This window comes from Watersipora subatra, chromosome 4, assembly GCF_963576615.1.
Source record: "Watersipora subatra chromosome 4, tzWatSuba1.1, whole genome shotgun sequence".
Taxonomy (NCBI): Eukaryota; Metazoa; Bryozoa; class Gymnolaemata; order Cheilostomatida; family Watersiporidae; genus Watersipora; species Watersipora subatra.
Genome location: NC_088711.1, coordinates 63827287 through 63846066, shown reverse-complemented (window position 1 = coordinate 63846066; position 18780 = coordinate 63827287). Strand labels below are relative to the sequence as shown.

At 35.2% G+C, this 18780-nt stretch overlaps 2 protein-coding genes across 2 annotated transcripts; one reads left to right on the top strand and one right to left on the bottom strand.

Annotated features, from left to right (window-relative positions):
• The first annotated feature begins 1213 nt into the window (after window positions 1–1213).
• On the top strand, window positions 1214–8849 carry LOC137394481 (uncharacterized). The gene is made up of 10 exons (XM_068081205.1): window positions 1214–1285; window positions 1479–1659; window positions 2815–2944; window positions 3643–3771; window positions 4947–5141; window positions 6258–6349; window positions 7348–7461; window positions 7774–7872; window positions 8081–8260; window positions 8733–8849. The coding sequence occupies exons 1-10, from the start codon at window positions 1263–1265 to the stop codon at window positions 8847–8849; spliced, it is 1260 nt and encodes a 419-aa protein (XP_067937306.1). The 5' UTR covers window positions 1214–1262.
• A 51-nt stretch (window positions 8850–8900) lies between these two features.
• On the bottom strand, window positions 8901–18542 carry LOC137395074 (NADH dehydrogenase [ubiquinone] iron-sulfur protein 3, mitochondrial-like). The gene is made up of 7 exons (XM_068081858.1): window positions 18460–18542; window positions 16688–16768; window positions 16421–16509; window positions 12595–12753; window positions 9773–9898; window positions 9390–9509; window positions 8901–9273 (listed from the first exon to the last, which is right to left on the bottom strand). Exons 1-7 carry the CDS (start codon window positions 18518–18520, stop codon window positions 9058–9060), a joined length of 852 nt encoding a protein of 283 aa, XP_067937959.1. The 5' UTR covers window positions 18521–18542; the 3' UTR covers window positions 8901–9057.
• Between the last annotated feature and the right edge of the window lie 238 nt (window positions 18543–18780).

Sequence of the window (18780 nt, the reverse complement as noted above, 5' to 3'; positions counted from 1 at the left end):
ATCCTGGATCAACACCGACTTGTTTAACTCCTCTCAAGATTCAATGGCAACATACGTAATTCTTTTTCATGGTAAAGACCATCAAGGTTATCTCAGGGTCAACATAACGGTGCAACACGAAGCATCTCGCAGGAGCAGTAAGTGATCTCTTGCGCAACCTCATTAAAACTCAGTAATAAAATCTAGAATCCACTCATTTCAGGACTAAATTCATGTATCCAAATATAAACTGATAATCTGCAAGGAAATAAAGTACGTACATGTATGGCATTAACGTGAGGCAGAAATAATTGGTGTGTACTTACATTACTTACCTATATGGCTGGCTGATGTAGAAATAGCTAATAAACAAACAAAAATAATGATAATGAATTTGGGTAAACATGAAAAGGCACACTGATACACCAGATGATTGTGTTGAGATCTATAACTATCGTGGTACAAGGCTGATGGCGGGTATCATCACCAGCTTTAACTATGACACAATCGGTAACTTTAAAATCGCAGTAGTAACTTTAATAATAAAAGTAATAAAAATGAAGTTAACAAATGCTAATAGAAAATTTTTTAATTACTCATAAAAATAATAACCAGTACTTCAAAAATAATCAAAATGATATTATTAGTAATAAAAATAATAATAACACAAGTAAAATGAGATGAGATTTGGCAAGGATATTGAAAAAAGGAAACAAAGCGGATGATGATTAAACAAGTAGATATTCCAAATAGACAAATAGGACAAAATATTGGTCATGCATTTTATAATTATTTTTTAAAAACTATTGGAAGGAACAATTGATCCTAGATGAGATCATTTTAGTGTAAATTTTGGCGCAATCTCATTTTCTTGTCACATACTGCTGCGGGTTGATGCCTTAGTGTATTTACGCCTTCTGCTTGAGCAGATCTGACTCCATCAGTACAAAAAGGCCTTGCACCTTTAAGTGAGTCACACTGTGACAACAAGTGAGATATTCAGTGATAACCTCCTTGAATATCTCCTTGAATATTGATGTTGTTTTAGAATAACTTGCGCTTTATTCTCAGTTAAAAAAGTTCCGCAAATAGCTTAACATGGAACCATATTTGTCATAGAGACATATTCAATGGAAACTATTGTTCCTGCCGGATTCTATTACCAAGTTTGGGTGTCTGCCTCTACTCTGTCTTGGACTGAGAATATAATTGGCAAACCTGAGACCAGGTTCTATGCCCCAACAGGCGTGCCTGCATTTGCTGATGGCTTTATACGAGCAAACATGACTCCAAAGTTTCCAGAAAAGTAAGAAAGAATTATTATAAGCAAGTGAATAAATCGCAAGAAAGTTATTCATACAAACTAAAGCTATATAAAGAAAGTGTTCTCTCATTTCTGCCAGAACTCACTATAATCTTATTCCAGCTTTGTAAGAGATATGGGAAGAACTCACTGAATAATGTCTGTACATATGTCACCATGAAACATGGTTCTGTAGTTACAGGTTGAAGGACTTCTTGAAAGACGCCAGCACCATAAAAGTGGAAATAGAAGACATTTTCTCACCAGTTAATGGAAGTGTTCATCTTTTTAATCTCATTGTGGCCGAGTTGAATAGTTTTTTCCCAGAAGGATATCTTGATAGGACGATTGAAGCGAATCTCACCACATGGTTAACAGTAAGTTAGCAGTAAGTTAACAGTAAGTTAACAGTAAGTTAACAGTAAGTTAACAGTAAGTCTGTATAAATTTCTGGTTATGACAATTATAATAGTTTAAATAGAGACAAAGGATGTGTTATAGCAAAGTATCTCACAAGGTGACATAGTTAGCTACTATTATATGTGAGTAAACTAATGTGACTAACTTTGTCATTCAATAAGTCAAGTTTTACAAGCCGTAACTGCTCGCACTGTCGTAACGAGAAATGCAAGATATATCGACCGGTCTTATAAAAACATGCAGTCTGTACCAACAAAAATAAAACAACAACATTTTAAGCATATGGTAAAGTGAGTCCGTTTTATTCTTATTTTACGAACTCAAAATTTATTCTTAAAGATACTCCATTTATAGATTAGTATGCTGGATTGTGTGATATAATATTAATATGCTGTGATATCATAAAAATGCATGAGTTCTGTCAAACATGAGTTCAATCGATGTTATGAATAGCATCTGAAGTTTATCTGGTTCACTAGTTCTTTTAGTCTAACAGTTTGCAAATCTACTAGTCTGATAATCTATTAGCTCACTAGTAATCTAACAGTGAACTAGTAATCTAATAGTTCACTAATAATCTATTAGCTCATTAGTAATCTAATAGTTCGATAGCAATCCAATAGTTCACTAGTAATCTAATAGCTCACTAGTAATCTATTAGCTCACTAGTAATCTAATAGTTTGCTAGCAATCTAATAGTTCGCTAGTAGTCTAATAGTTCGCTAGTAATCTAATGGCTTACTAGTAATCTAATAGCTCACTAGTAATCTAATAGTTTGCTAGCAATCTAATAGTTCGCTAGTAGTCTAATAGTTCGCTAGTAATCTAATGGCTTACTAGTAATCTAATGGCTTACTAGTAATCTAATAGTTTACTAGTAATCTAATAGTTCACTAGTAATCTAATAGTTCGCTAGTAATCTAATAGCTCACTAGTACTCTAATAGTTTAGAGAAAGGTTATTAAGTATAAGGTCATCATCTACAAAGTTTCTGGTATAAAAGGACTGTTACAGCTCTAATAGAGTAGTTATTGTATTATGTTTAATAAAATCTTTTGATCTCACTTTATTCTGTCTGAGATCAAGGTACTACATGTAGATTGGTTCTACAGGCTCAAGACTATCCTTACTGGCCGCCTTACCTTATCCATAAAAAGTGTCAACTCTTTACTGGAGCAGGCTGCCCTGACATCGCTTACGGGCAGGACCCTTTACACAAGCAGAGTAGACGATCTTACAGTGGTTTGTACTACTGAAAACTGTCTGTTTAAAACTAGAAGTTATCTTACTATTAACAGTAATTCAAACAGCTTGAAAACGCTCAGCAACAAAAATTGACTAAATTATATCTCTTCAGCTTGATTGATTCTGACTGGATGTCAGCTCAAATGCAATGTAAAAATGACATTATTTAGCAAGAAGACAGCTAAAAACAGTTCAACATAGAAGAACACCTGGCACTGGTATTATATATTTTTTAGAAATCTAATTCGTAATTTCTTATGTAGCCATGTTTGTGCACAAATTTATATGTCCTAGATATTGAACGCAAAGATGCTTTATGATTTGCATTTGATGTAATCTGATTGGTTTTTGTGTAATCAAAGGTGCCCTCAGTTGCTTATTAATGCTATAAATGGAATCAATACAAATGGCAATGCATTTTCAGGTTGCGACCTTAGATCTGAGTAGGTAATTTGAATATGGTTTGGTATAAACCAAAACTAATATAAGTGACCGTTAGCAATATTTGTGTAATTTTTAGTACATACAGTTTTAAAATAGGGAAGATATAAGATATGTGGTAAACTATTGAATACTTCATCATCTAGAAAGGTTTTTTAATTGTTTAATACATATGAGTAAAGAGTGAAGATAATACGACTTTGATAGTTCATGCATGAGGCTGTAAGGAATGCTTGCGTCTCGACTATTTACAGCCAAAGATCCCGTGTTCACTGGCAGCAATGCTTTTGTAAGCAGCCTGAGTGATGCAACTGGACTGGAAGATGTCGCCATTACCAATGACAATCTTTACCTTTGGACAACTCCAGGAGAAAGACAAAGCAGTGAGTATTTGACTCAAAACTGTGTTAATCTGTGCAGAACATTTTAACCAAAAATATTAAATTTACGATAAAATTGAATAAACTAAAAGATTAAATTACTCTATTGCAATCTTGCGAAAAGGAGATGCATTGTATCAAGTAATGTTGTATTACAATTGATTGCTCAAACTCTAAGTTTAAATAAAACATTTGACATTATTTGTGTTCATATCTTTAATAAATCGATAGTACTTACATGTATACTTCCTTATACTTACACATATAAAAAGATAGTCGTGTTATGCAACCATCTCTCAGCTCCTCTGCGTCACTGATAATGCCTCAGTAAACAGGTAGCTTTATGGCTGGCTCTTAATGGATTCTATACTTAGTGAAAAGATGAACGAGCCTCAAGACAGTGCCTAAAACTATGAGAGAAAATTTTTTAGATTTTTCTAGGACATTTTTTAGAAATTTTTCTAGACTAGAAACTTCTTGTCTCAGAGTCATCAGAACAAAAAAATGGCTTGAATTTTAAATGTCAAATTTTTACAATCTTTCTGTGTCCAAGATTAAAGCTGAAATCCGTTATAAAAATTAACATAGTCCCTAATTTAATCTGAACCATACGGGTAGTAAAACAAGTCTTGTGATCTTATCAGAAGCCTACTGTATACTCTTAAGGGATTGATTGAATTTCATATATGTATTGCTCAGTAATTATCTGATTGCACGACTTTCATTTTCTGCTACAAAATAAATACCTTATTCGTTATACGCCAGTATTTACTATATCCATACATATATTTGCTACATATACCAGATCTATAATGTCGATATGACCATAATTAGCATCGAACAAGCATAACCAACTAAACGAAACATTACTCTCCATTTGATCGTCTTTCTCAGCATCATCCTTTAATAAAACGATTTATTTGCGCTGCTTATGCATTTCACACGCTGCTTCGGTCTTCTTTATCAATAGTGGTTATTAAAGGTTAGTATAGTTCTGTCGCTACTAGCATGCAAGGTGTGATTTCTACTTTATTTTTTCAGATCTGCGACTGTTAGCACAAACAGAAAAACCTATTATTTATAGTAAACCTTGGACTGTGTTTGATTTTTGATCAGGCAGCCTTTCACAACTAGCGTGCATGAAAAGCAAATAATTAAGTCTGATTATCAATCTGAAGGTAAAACACTTACTGCTGTCTTTGAAGTTCGCTCTGCACCTTACGTGATTGGTCGACAGACTTGTGGCTTTTCTAACAAGTCTCAGTACTGCAATGGACTCCTGCGATATGCCAGTGACTACTGCATCAAGTTCAGAGCTTATACCAATGAGCACTACATTGACTCTCCATGTGCTTATGCCATCGAGGATGCTTGTATGTGTCTTCCATATATAATAATATATTATATTGTAGTATATTGTAATATAATACTGTAGTGCATTATATTACAATATAATATTGTATAATAATAACTATAATATGTGCCTTTCTTTCAAGTATAATATGTTATAATATTCTATAATATATTATAATCCTACAGGATTATAATATACGATGTTATAATATAATATACTTGTTCTGTTGAAACATCTTTCCTCCTAATATCTTTTTACTCCTGCTAGTACATGTATTAGAAACACATTTGAAACATTTATTACAAGTGGGTCTTATATAATCAGCCTCGTACCTTGGTGAGTTTGACAGATTTATCAGCTGTTTGATGAATTACGGACCAAAAGTATCAATCACTTAGCTCCAGTACCAATGACGTTATATCCCTTTTCATAGTAAACACACCTAAATATTCTAGAGCTTGGAGAAACAGACTGGACAAATTCTGCTATTAAATGCAATGAAATTTTTTGAACAGCTATTTGCTAGGCAACAGTAACCTAATTTATGTATAAAAATATCAGTGTTTGTTTGTCATTTGTGTGTCCAGTTATTGCGATAAAGTAATAAGAAAGAAAAATCAACTTCACACTGGAATTGAACTCGCAACCTCTAGCAAACAGGCATACAATCCATTACACTACGGGTCCAACTGGTCATACTATGGAATAACTGTGCACATAATTCTTACTATATCTGCCAACCTTTAGTATAGATTAGTTAACATAGCACGCTTGATCTAGCATGCTTGGAGATCATGATTGTATGAGAGATCATGACGCAATCTTTTTCTTAACGCTGGCGTAGGAGGGACAGACACAGCTCTTATAATAGTAAATGAATTTAAGTTACTTAAATTCATTGGGTCAAGAAACTTATCCAATTAAAAAGAAATTTTCTATGCAACAATTTTTTTATCACCCATGCAATGCCTGGCATTCACCTAGCCTATATATACATTTTTACAAATAGTGTGTTGTTTATTAGAACTCTGTCACTTCCAAGTGATACTGTATTACATTATGCACAAATTTGAATACTGTCATAAGCAATACCAGGGAAATATTTAAATGAACAAGAGAATTATTTTACTTGTAGCGTCTCTACTGGTACAATGGAGCAAGGCAACGTTAATTCCCCTGTTGTTCGCTTGGCTACCAATATTTTTTTTCACTGCCATCGTCATCGGGGTAAGTAAAGAGTCACAATACACTCCTGAGCTTTAACATGCCACACAAAAACTGATTACCTTTAAATTATTTTAAAACTAAACTAAAAAGTTTGTTTTAAACACAGTAGGCGATAGCGCAATATTATCTTGTAATATTCAGTAAATGCAGAAATGTGCTGAGCGTTGTAAAAACATTCAAGATGGATGCTACATCATAAGAGCATCATGTGACACCTGATACCTGATTGAACAGCAAATGTACTTACAAAGGACTGCACTTACAGTAAATGTACTTACAAAAGACTGCACTTACAGTAAATGTACTTACAGAGGACTGCACTTACAGCAAATATACTTACAAATGACTTCACTTACAGCAATTGCACTTACAGAGGACTGCACTCACAGTAAATGTGCTTATAAAGGACTGCACTTACAGTAAATGTACTTACAGAGGACTGCACTTACAGTAAATGTACTTACAAAGGACTGCACTTACAGTAAATGTACTTACAGAGGATTGCACTTACAGCAAATGTACTTACAAAAGACTGCACTTACAGTAAATAGATTTACAAAGGACTGCACTTACTGTAAATGCACTTACAGAGGACTACACTTACAGTAAATGTACTTACAAAGGACTACACTTACTGTAAATGTACTTACAGAGGACTGCACTTACAGTAAATGTACTTACAGAGGACTGCACTTACAGTATATGTACTTACAGAGAACTTCACTTACAGTAAATATACTTACTGAGGAATACACTTACTGTAAATATACTTACAGAGGACTGCACTTACTGCAAATGTACTTACAGAGGACTGCACTTACAGTAAGTGTACTTACAGAGGACTGCGCATTACCGTAAATGTACTTACAGAGGACTGCACTTACAGTAAATGTACTTACAAAGGACTACACTTACTGTAAATGTACTTACAGAGGACTGCACTTACAGTAAATGTACTTTCAGAGGACCTAACTACTTGTAAGAGCTGATGATTTTAGGTGGTTGTCATGACGGGCCCGAGTGAAGATTTGGATGAGCCAGAAATCGAAAAGATCAGGAAAGAAAAAAGGAAACTTAAGATACAGGCTAAGTGGAAAGCGACTATTTTCAAGGTTATAAGACACTGATAACGCTTTTCATTCTCAACCACTATTTGTAAAATTCCTGTTCATTGCTTACATTTCAAAAGGAATTTGAATGTGCTACAAAATACCATTTGGCCAGTTTGGGTGTAATTTACAAGCAAAGAGCTTGTAAAATACATTTCCACTGATTAACATCCCGTTTAGTTCTGACAAATGATTTTCCAACAGCCTGCCTAATACAATGCACTTTTGTTATAATTAGTCTACAAGGTACCCGTACCTTTATTCAAGCAAGTTGTTTTGCCGAAAATGTGTCCGTATTCTCGTTTCTCACTTCAGGCATACGACACAGCGCTTACCGTAGACAACGAACAGGCGGTCAAACTGTTAACTGTGGAAGAAGACGACACTTTCGCTGAGGATAACCTTCCCACATTGGTAAGTTAGAAGCCAAAATTTGCATTACTGTCACTTGCAACAGTGAGACAGGTTGGTCAGCAGAGGCGGTTGCCCATAGCGAAAAGATGCAAGGATACAACCGCATATGGTGAGGATACGACCCAAGTTACAAATGTGCCTATTAGACTATATGCAACAATTTAACAAGAGCAGATTTTAAAATTATTTTTCACGTTCCAATTTTCAGGCTGAGTCTAGTGCTCCGCAAACAAAGAGGAAATTGGAAAAAAGCTGTTCGTACTTTACGAAAGAAAAGCCTTGGTTCCATAGAATGAGCATCGATGCTCAGATGTATGATGGCAGCAACACATCTCTCAACCAGAATATTCCAACGCGTGAAACTTACAACCCAAATGAAATACTTCATGTATGTACCATCCCTCGTGCTGATCTAACTTTGTTCAGTATTAATTTCTTCAAACAAAAAGATATGGCAACTCCTAAGTCGAAAAATAGTTACATTAATTCTTTCAAACTATAATTATCTTAGATTCAGCCCTTTACTGTGTATTTAAGAGTGTATTGTCTTGATAGCATAGCATAATGTAAAATGAAGGGTGCTCCTCTGTAATTGGTTGTATGAATATGCATGACAGTGGAGTTGTTTTCATGACAAAAAGTAGTCATTTACCATGAATACACACTTAGATTGGTCTTAAGAATTAGGGACATATATTCGAATAAAGCATGGCAGTGACATGACTTTTAACAAGATACATACATGTATATATATATAAGAGTGTTAATATCCAAATAATAGGTGCTCATACACGCTTGAAGGATTCAATTACAAACTATGGCTATTCGCATATCCAAAGAACTGTGCTGTTATTTGATAGGAGCAGCATATACCATCAGGCCTATTCCAAGAAGGGCAGCTTATCAAGAATCACTATCTGCTGCGCAAGAGTTGGAGTGACACCAAAACAACTAAACACACTCACCAAACACTTTGAGACAAGTAAATACATGTACTGACATTTTTCTACCTGATCAGAAATAACAGAGCAAGAATTGAGTTTAGTGTATTTTATGAACCATTTGTTTTAATAAATAAACTACCTTCACCTCACATACCGTTTGACACTCATTCTCATATACAAACACAGTATGATGCGGACGACATAAAAATTTGTGCAAATGGTAAACGCGACTAATACAATGTCACTTCTCAGGAGGTGTAAGCTTCTTTATGGCCTCTGATGCTGGAACCTCAAGGTTTCGAATAGCATCTCCTCGAGATATCTGTTTGACCTTGGCCTCTCTATTTCTATGAGCAGGAAATTGCTCCCACTCGCTTCCCAGCTCAAATTTTCTGAACTCCTGAGCAAGTTCGAGAGGTTCACAGACGACTCTTTTGACATCTTCATCATAGCGAACCTGTAGTATATAAGTTCTTAAGCTTTATGTTCATATCCAGCAGAAGTAGTGAGAATATAGCCTACCACTGCTACTTTCAGATGATAAACTGATCGTTTGGTTACGAAGGAACCTACCTCCACATATCCGCTTAGTGGAAAATCCCTCCTTTGAGGATGACCCTCAAACCCATAGTCCGTCAAAATTCGTCTAAGGTCTGGATGGTGAGCGAAGTAGACGCCATACATATCCCAAATCTGAAAAAGGCAACACCATGCTAATTAAATCAAATGAATTTGAAGTTTATAATGACTTGAAGCTACATTAAAATGGTCTCTAAGTTCTAGGAAATAAATGCACACTCATACATGCTACACAAGTAATAAATACAGGCCCACTTTCTCATGCTACGGCAAAAAGAACAAATACATGCCCTCACACAATATATCAAGTTGTAAACACATGCGCATTCATAGGTACATATTTGCTATGTGATTAGCAATTCTTACATAATACCTACCTCCCGCTCGTACCAGTTGGCAGCATTGAACACTGAACAGCAACTGTCTATAGGGGAGAGTTCATCTGTATAGGTTTTCACTCTAATTCTGGCATTATGCCTGAGTGAGAGCAGGTTATAAATAATCTACAACACAAAAAAATAACATGCACAAGTCTGGCTTCAGAAAGACCTGATGGGAAACCTGGCCAACCACAGAGTAGTAACAACTAATTTCCCATAAAAGCAATTTATTTTAACCTATTTTAATCAGATCATTAAACAACTACTTTTCTATACCACCAATAAGTAAGAAAGTAAGTAAGTAAATATGTAGCATCATATGACAAAATATAATTGATCTACATGCCGGTAAACTTTATGTAACACATAAGTGTGATACTGTACATATTTTGACATACGGAATACAGCTAATTCTCGTTAACCAAGGTACTCGTTTATTGACATCTCCGAGCAATGAGTCACTTTAAAACTGCCCCAATATTCATTTCACACATGTCTTATATACCTGGTAATTACAATGGTGCAGTAGCAGCACAGTTGTGAGTGTAACTGCATGCCGCGTCGCATATACATGTATAATAAGTTAGCTAAGGCAACTGGCAACACAGCCACCCTCTCCCAATCTCTCACTCAGTATCTCTGTACTTAATCATATGCTTTCTAATATTATATCTGTATGAAACGTTGGTTTTTAAGACCAATACAAGTAGACGGCAGTGTTTTTGATAAGAACACATGCCATCATGGAGTCGTTAGGTTGGCTGATGCATTGAACTTGTGAAAGCAAACTAATTGATATAAAACTAATAACACTTTGCTATTACCTATATATAACTATGAATGAGCATGTATCAGGAAAACAATGTAGCGTCTATAGACTCTCTGGGCATCATTAACTGAATTAAATAGATTCTAATGAATTCATGAATAGCGAACGTTGCATTCATTTGGACCATTCATCAATGTTGGTGCAAGTACAACAAAAACAACTGATGTTGGCCTTCAGCAAATTATTCTAATAAATAAGCTTTATAGTGGTTCATTCAAAGTGAACAGTAGCAGCAGAAGTGCTGCCCTTTTTGCGAGCAGCTTCATTGGCTAAATAGTTAGTGTAACGTTCTCCCTTTATCACTATTCCAAAAAACAAACTTACATAAAATTTCCATTCAAAAACAATGTTTACATAAATCATTAACATAACATAAACATGTGCTGAATTTGAATCTGTCAGTCATGGAAGTTCTCTATCCAGATGAAGTTACTTCTCATCACACTCACAATTCATAAGAATTAACATATATCACCAATCTATATACAGTCAAACATGGATAACTCGTCCACGGATAGCTCGAACACATGGTTAATTCGAACATTTCCATTGGTCCGTTCCCACGTAATGATAAATTGCTATAGATAACTCGAACTCAACACTGTTAATTCGAACTGTTTTTTTGCCCAACAGCTACCGAAACGGTTGTTTTCGCTTTAGAAAATCACTTTATTCAAAGCCATAGAGGTAAACTTCATCTTTTCGTAATTCATAAGCGTCGTTATTACCACCATCGGCAAAATATTTTTGTCAACGACTTTTCTAAAAGTTTGGTGAAATTTGATTTATACTGCGATTCGATGAATAGCACGGGCTAGCCGGGTCACGCGCGCAAGAATTTTCGCCACGCACATACAAAACAAAAATCACATGTTGTTTTTGTTTTGTATGTGCGTGGCGAAAATCCTTGAGTGCGTGACTCGGCTAGCCCGTGATGAATAGTTTTCCGACGTTGATTCCGTGTTGAATCAACGTCGGAATGTTGAATGTTTAAAACGTCTTAAAAAATGTTGTAATTAAACGTATACGTTGTCTGAGCTACAAAAAACTATTCATCGTTTGACCTAAACACAGAATACGTGTGTACATTCAATAAGTATCTATTAAAAAAGTGTGAGTGATATAGAATGTACCGTAAAACCTCGTAAAACTTCTAATTGAACTGGCTCGGAGTGTTGCTCTTAACGAATCTCAGGTAAAGTAAGGTAATCTGCATAAACTTAAAGAAAAAACGGCAAAATTGATCGTGGGTAAGACCCCAAAAGAAAAAAATGTCTTTTCTTTTGAGCATTTCAACAACGATCAAGTTTTGCCAATGTCAATCTGAAAAACGTCCTGGCAATAACATCACCTCAAACAACAAACCAATCTCAAGTGATAGAAAAATCTCTATACTTTTTCATGAAAACGTTTTAAACTTTACATTAGAAGCATTTAATTTGAAACAAGCCATTTGTGCTTTTGATTTATATTATAGTTTGTATATGTACATGTATCTACTGATAAATAAGTAAATATATGGACTTGTGACAGTGCTCTGATAACTTGAATGCTCTGATAATTCGAACACTTTTGCTCGGTCCCTTGAAGTTCGAGTTATCCATGTTTGACTGTATATATATAAATCTCAATGTTTGTCTGTATTCTGTCTGTCCACTTTAGCGCTCAAGTTTTAGCAATGAAAAATCTGCTGCGGATTGGTTTAAACAGTACATAGAAATAAACAAATGCCTTCGTTTAAAAGTTAAAATGGTAAATACTGTATATGTTGATTAAAAGGAAATTTGTTGTGCAAAAACTTCTTCTATTACCCATACAATGACGGACATCCATCTAGTAATCAATATCGTTAATAAGAAAATTGTGAGCAAATAGAGAGCTTGGACAGAGCAGTGAAAAGTAAAACATAGGTTTTCCTGGTATGCAAACAAAAATTGTTTCAGGCTTTGTTTATGTACAAATTGACTGGATGAAAATCGATAAATCCAACCTCAAACCTGTGTATCCGGCCAGGTACATCCATTCCAGCAATGTCGGCTAGACTGAGAAACTGACCATTATGGTGGTCCTTGAGAAAGGTCAACACAGGAATGACACCAGTTGGGGCTATAAGCAACTCGAGTTCCCCTTGGTGGCTCACTTGCACTTGCTACAATGAATGGTAACTGCTATTATACACCAATTATCTACATGTATATACACACGAAGAGCTATAGCAACTGTACTAGGTGAAACTGCTGCCATGTGGGTTGGAAATGTATCAGAGGTAGTAACAGAGTATGTGAACTAATTTGAAGTGTAAACATGGCTGCATCTGAGGTTCAAATAACACTGCAATTAATCTACAGTGAGTAGACCTCTCTCTTAATAAACTAAAAACTGAAAACACACTAGGATCTGCATGAATTCGATCAGCCAGTTTGACAATATCATACAGGTCTACTGATGACAAAAAGCAACGTATATTACTAGTAAAATATTCCTTACACACCAGCTTAGCTATTGGAACTAACAGTGGTGCACTCGCAATGACAGTGAATTGACAAAAGTTATGAGGCTTCCATACAACCAACTGAATTTATTCGATGTCCAATTACTACATATATTACATATTTTTATTATCTTGCCATTCAGATGGAGTAGAGCTGAGCTAAACCGAGAGCTTGCCAAGGCACAAGGCCGGCTGGCTCCCACCACTCCATGTCTGTTTATGGTCAGTCTAGAGAGCCGAAGCTTTGGAAGCAAGTCTTTATATTTTATCACCAGCAGTCTATCAATGTCTATGGTCACTTTATGTACATAAATTCACATATGGATCTAATTACTGTAAAACCTCTAATTGAACACCATAGAGCTCGATTTTCAACCCTTCCTACATAGCCGATCAATTGGAGCCGGCGTTTAAATAGAGGCTGGCGGCCTATTTTTTCAATGGATCGTCCAAATTTTCGGAAGATAAATTTAGCCCTATTACAAGCACAGCGAAAGTCACCTATATTTTGCTCTCTTTTTCAGGTGGAGCGATATTAAACCTTTTGAATGCAATAAATCAACTAACTTACCACCAACTTGTTGAAGATCTCTTAATAAATATGCATTGAGAAACAAAGAAATATTTCTATCAGTTGATATATATTGCTTGTAATTGATCTGCGATGATATTATAACCTGTGTCCTTCTTTGCAATTTGTTGACATGTTCAATTTTTGTGTCATTCTAAATTTAAAGGTATTTTTATTTTATACCTATATCAACAATGTTGCATAAAGGCTCATTGCACTCATTGATATGTTTGCTACAGTTTGCAGTCAGAACTAACCGCTTACATGCAATAGAAGTGGAGTTATGAGCATCGATCCATTGTAAGCTGTGTTAAGATAGCCGCAAGGATGCTATTAAATACCATGCTATAAATCTGCATATTTATAAGTTATATAATGATAATCTATCAAATGATACAAACATATATTTATGAACTAGTGACATAAACGAACCATACTTATATTACATGCAGAAAAAAAACTTAACGTTTTTAAAACAAAAATATTTCCATCGTTTGGTCAGATAGCTGCGTTCTGATTGATGCTTTCCATGGAACAAATATCTGCTCGTTGTCCGATACCTTCCAAAATATTTTCTAGCCTCTACTTTTCTTCTGAACTACTGAGCACTGAACTAGTCAATATTGGCCTCAAAACAATTTTTGGCAGAGCAAAACTTTTACGCGCTGCATTTAGCACAATTGCAATGCGTAAAGGTTTGCTCATTAAACATAACCTTTGGCCCAAGCTTGCAAACCATTTTTTATACGCATTTTCTTCGAAAACTGTTCTTTAAGACCGCGTTAAACAAGAAACTACTATTAGCCTGAGACGGTAATTATTTCTATGGCGTTGCTTTGAAAGTTCATCTACCATAGTAAAGTTAAACAGTTTTTTATATAGGTACATGTACTTCGAAGTAGAAAGACCGCGTTAAAGGTTGACTTGCGATAAAATTCACATTACAGTTATTTGGTATCAAAAGATTCACCATGTCTTACTCTGTTGTGTTGTAGGTGCCAAATATGTAGAAATGTGATTACAAGCTTTTAAAAGCTCAAAAACGAAAAGCCGCGGTAGATTGGAATCTCTTTATTTCGATGACGTAGCCATGAAATTTGGTTATTGTCTTGTCCCGTGATGTTCTCACGTGAATTGAAAGGCCAATAAAAAGCTCAATATAAAACTTATCGTAGCTCTAGTTTATGACAAACACTTCGGGTTTTACCGAAGACCCCGTATCAAATATAGATGCTCGCTACTTAACCGTTTTGTTTCGGTTTGGTCTAATCGGCAAGTCGTAATCTAATCATGTGACCCAATACTTCGCAAATAATTTCTGCAGCACTTTTCGATTATCACAAGTGACCAACAGGCTCATCATGATTATCAGACAATGATATGTACTCTTTCAAGCTAAGGCTAAAAAATTAAACAAATTCTTACGGTAAGTTATAAGATATCACTGCTAAAAGTGACAGCATTACGATGCCGATAAAATAGACGCGTAAGAACAATAGACATAGTTTTATTGAATGCGTGAAGTATATTTGTGAAAATATTTCGACAAATAAGGTTGCATGAAAGTGTAAACAGAAACCATCTCTCACAACTACATCACATTTGAGCCGTTTTGGAAAGAGAATCCAAACTACGGCGGTCTCGTGTGGCTGCGATTTTCTGTTCGTTTTTGAGTTTTTAAGAGCTTGTAATCACCTTTCCACATATTTTGCACTTACAACACAACAGAGTAAGACATGGTGAATCTTTTGATACCAAATAACTGTAATGTGAATTTTGTTGCAAGTCAACCTTTAAACAAGGAACTACTATAAGCCTGAGACAATTATTGATCCTTTTTATAGTGTTGCTTTCAAAGTTTTAACAAAAAAAGGGAAAAGCTTTGGAGTTGGACAATGACAGAATTGATTGTTATTAATGTAAACGAATTATTATTATGAGTTTGTGGACACTTCTACTGATCACTTAATATTATGGGTTCATAAAGATCAGAGATAATCAGAGCGGCGGTCAAATGGAGGTGGCGTTCAAATAGAGGGTAGTGCTTTATTTTTATCAATCGTTCTCTTGTAATGGCGGTCAAATAGAGATGGCGGTCAAATAGAGATGGCGTTCAATTAGAGGTTTTACGGTAACATCCGTAGGACTATATGAAAGTTGCTCAAACAGTTCTACACGTCAGGATATAAACAACCAACTTTATATCGACACACAATGGTCACAAACTTGTAATCAAGTAGACACTTATACTGTAATATTTGCTATAATAAGAGCCATGTTCGTGCGAAGCGATGGTTAGAGGTTGGAGAAGAGATTGCTTCATATAGAATGCAAACTCATGACATTCAGCTTAGTAGACGGACACACCGACACCTGCACCAATCGACTGTTGTGCAGTTTGTAAGAATAATTGCAAAGATAGTTATCTCTGCACTTCATCCGGGACACACGATGATCTAGCGCTAAACTGCTATGGCATGAATTAGTAAATAAAAAGGTTCATTGCCTGGACATGTCAACTCAAAAATTCGAACACATTTGATGGCAAGCCACTTTTGAAGCACTAGTACATGATTGGCGATCATGCGCATCAGCGCTACTATACATTATTGATTTGCAGATTTTGAGGATCTAGAATGCGATTTTGACTCATATATTTGGTTTCAGCATCATTTAATAAATAAAAATAGTCAAAACATAAGAAGCTATCAATTATCTTTGGAAATACAAGCACAAAAAGAATGGATGAAATACCTGTACATATTTGGGTAAGACTTCAGCGCACATTCTACCAAAGGACTCTAGCTGGCTGTTGGCTACATCAGGGACCACTGGTCTCACAGCTAAAACAATGATAAAAACATCAAAAAATTGCTTTACCTGATCGCGGCGAAAAATAGGTGATGTTATCCGAAACTAAAATTTTTGCATGTAAATGGTTTGTAATGTAACGAATTCTTGCCCAAAAAATTAAAATGATAGATGTCCAGTTTGATATGACAATTTGATTTGTACACTTACTGGACTCGTGTCTCAACTGTAAAGAAGGTCTGCCTATTTCTCTTCCATAACCTTTCCCTCGCAAGACACTTGCTAAAGCTCCTGCAACAGTTACTACATTGGTAAATCTCTGAGTAGTTGTCTTCTCACACTCAGAGCAAGCTTGGTGAGTAGCAAACTAGATCCTAAATCCGGTCTGTTTGTTATCGTTTAGTCAGAATTGAGGTTACTAACCTTGACCTTAGTAGTGACACACATACTGTATGTGATGTTAAAACTTGAGTAAATCATTGTAACTCTTCAAGAGTTGCTTTTGATACAATTTTAAATTAATAGGAATCAAAAGTGTGAATACTATCAACTACTTAATGGTTGCTTTGTTTTAAGAGATATGGATTTCTTGTTGGGTTTTGATGATTCCACCGCTGAGGACCAAAATGATTTTTCTTTGAGATGTGAATTTAATTTTCATGTCATTTTTATTTCTCCAAAGCATACCCGTCCTTATACTATGGGTCATACTTCTACCATGTGGCCATGCTTTACTTTCCTAACAACATGCAATGACCTAAAAGTTAGCTAAAAGTAACCAATAGATAGTTGCGATTTGAGGAATTCTAAGATCTCAAAATAAGTGAAGTTATAGGGTCTGCAATAGAAACTGATACAGCTATAGATGGTATCTTGAACTCTATATCATTGACAGCATTGATCTATGGCAGCAAAGCAATAGTCAACGATTTTCCAGTGAAAATAGCTCATCTCCCCACTCTTGAATTGAAATTGAATGTTGATATCTTCTACTGGACAAACAATTATAGATTGACACAATGTTCATTTTGGGATAAACCAAAATAAACATTGACATAAACATTAAAATATTCTATTCTTTTCACAACTATAATTTATGAAACTTGTTGAGGAGCTACATGCAAGTTCTTTGTGAAACTCGCTGCAAAAAAATTCAATTATTTATAATCCTATATTTACACTTCCTTTAGTAGTTAAATTGTCTTTTTGATCATAAAAATGATCTAATTTAAAAATATAAGTAATATCGATGCCATTGTGCAAAATTTAGCAATAATACTAATTATCAGTTAACTTGTCCTGCATCCTGGCAAAACTAGCGAAGGAATGGAAAACTAAAAAAGCAATAAGAAGCGAAAGTGCCAGTTAAAAGATTGCAAATGACTCCTGATTCATGTTTGTGCTTGATTTGCATATTTTACTGCTCAAATACAATATCTACGATCCTGGTTTCGACATTTGTTGCAGTAACCACATGAGATTGAACAAGGGAACAGAGAGCACCGCCTCAGACGGATGTCGTCGTACACCAATAAACCTACTAATTGCAGTACAACAGGCTATGTTATATGGGAAGTTTATATTGAACTTGCTTTGCTCAATGTGAACCAGTTGACAATATCAAGACAAGCATTCCACCCTGGCTTTTGGTAATAAAACCGATGTCGCAACCTGAAGTGAAGGACCAACCCATACATAAAATAACACGATATCAGTTTGCCATGTTAGGGTTCTAGTGTGATAAAAAAACACAATAAAATAAAGTGAATAAATAAAATGGGATTTCCTATAAAGTGACCAAACTAACACGCCCCAATCCATCGACACCGGTCTGTTTTCAAGCGATGCTACTACTCTGCACATCTGATCCAATAGCACTAATACCGAGTGGTATAAACTGCTGAATAGCAAAACAATAAGTAATTAAATAACTACAAAATCTCTTAGAAACAAAAATAATAAACAACGAGTACTTTACCCACCACAACTTTTAGACGAATTCTTCAAAGGCAGTTTTGCAAAAACCCTCGCTGCTGCCGCCATGGTCGAACCGTCTCTTGTTATGCTAAACCTTGTTTTCAAGTCAAAATTATTTTTGCATAAAGTAATCCATCAAACTAAACTGTTCCAAACATTATTAGGATAATTGTTTATTTTATGATTGGATTACTTCTATTGTTTTAATTCAGACTTCAACTATGTAGTCCAAATGTTAACCGTTTTACTTTCGTACCACCACATACTTTTGAGCAAATCGTACTCGACGAAGATAATAGACCTCGATCCACACGACAAGTGAATGT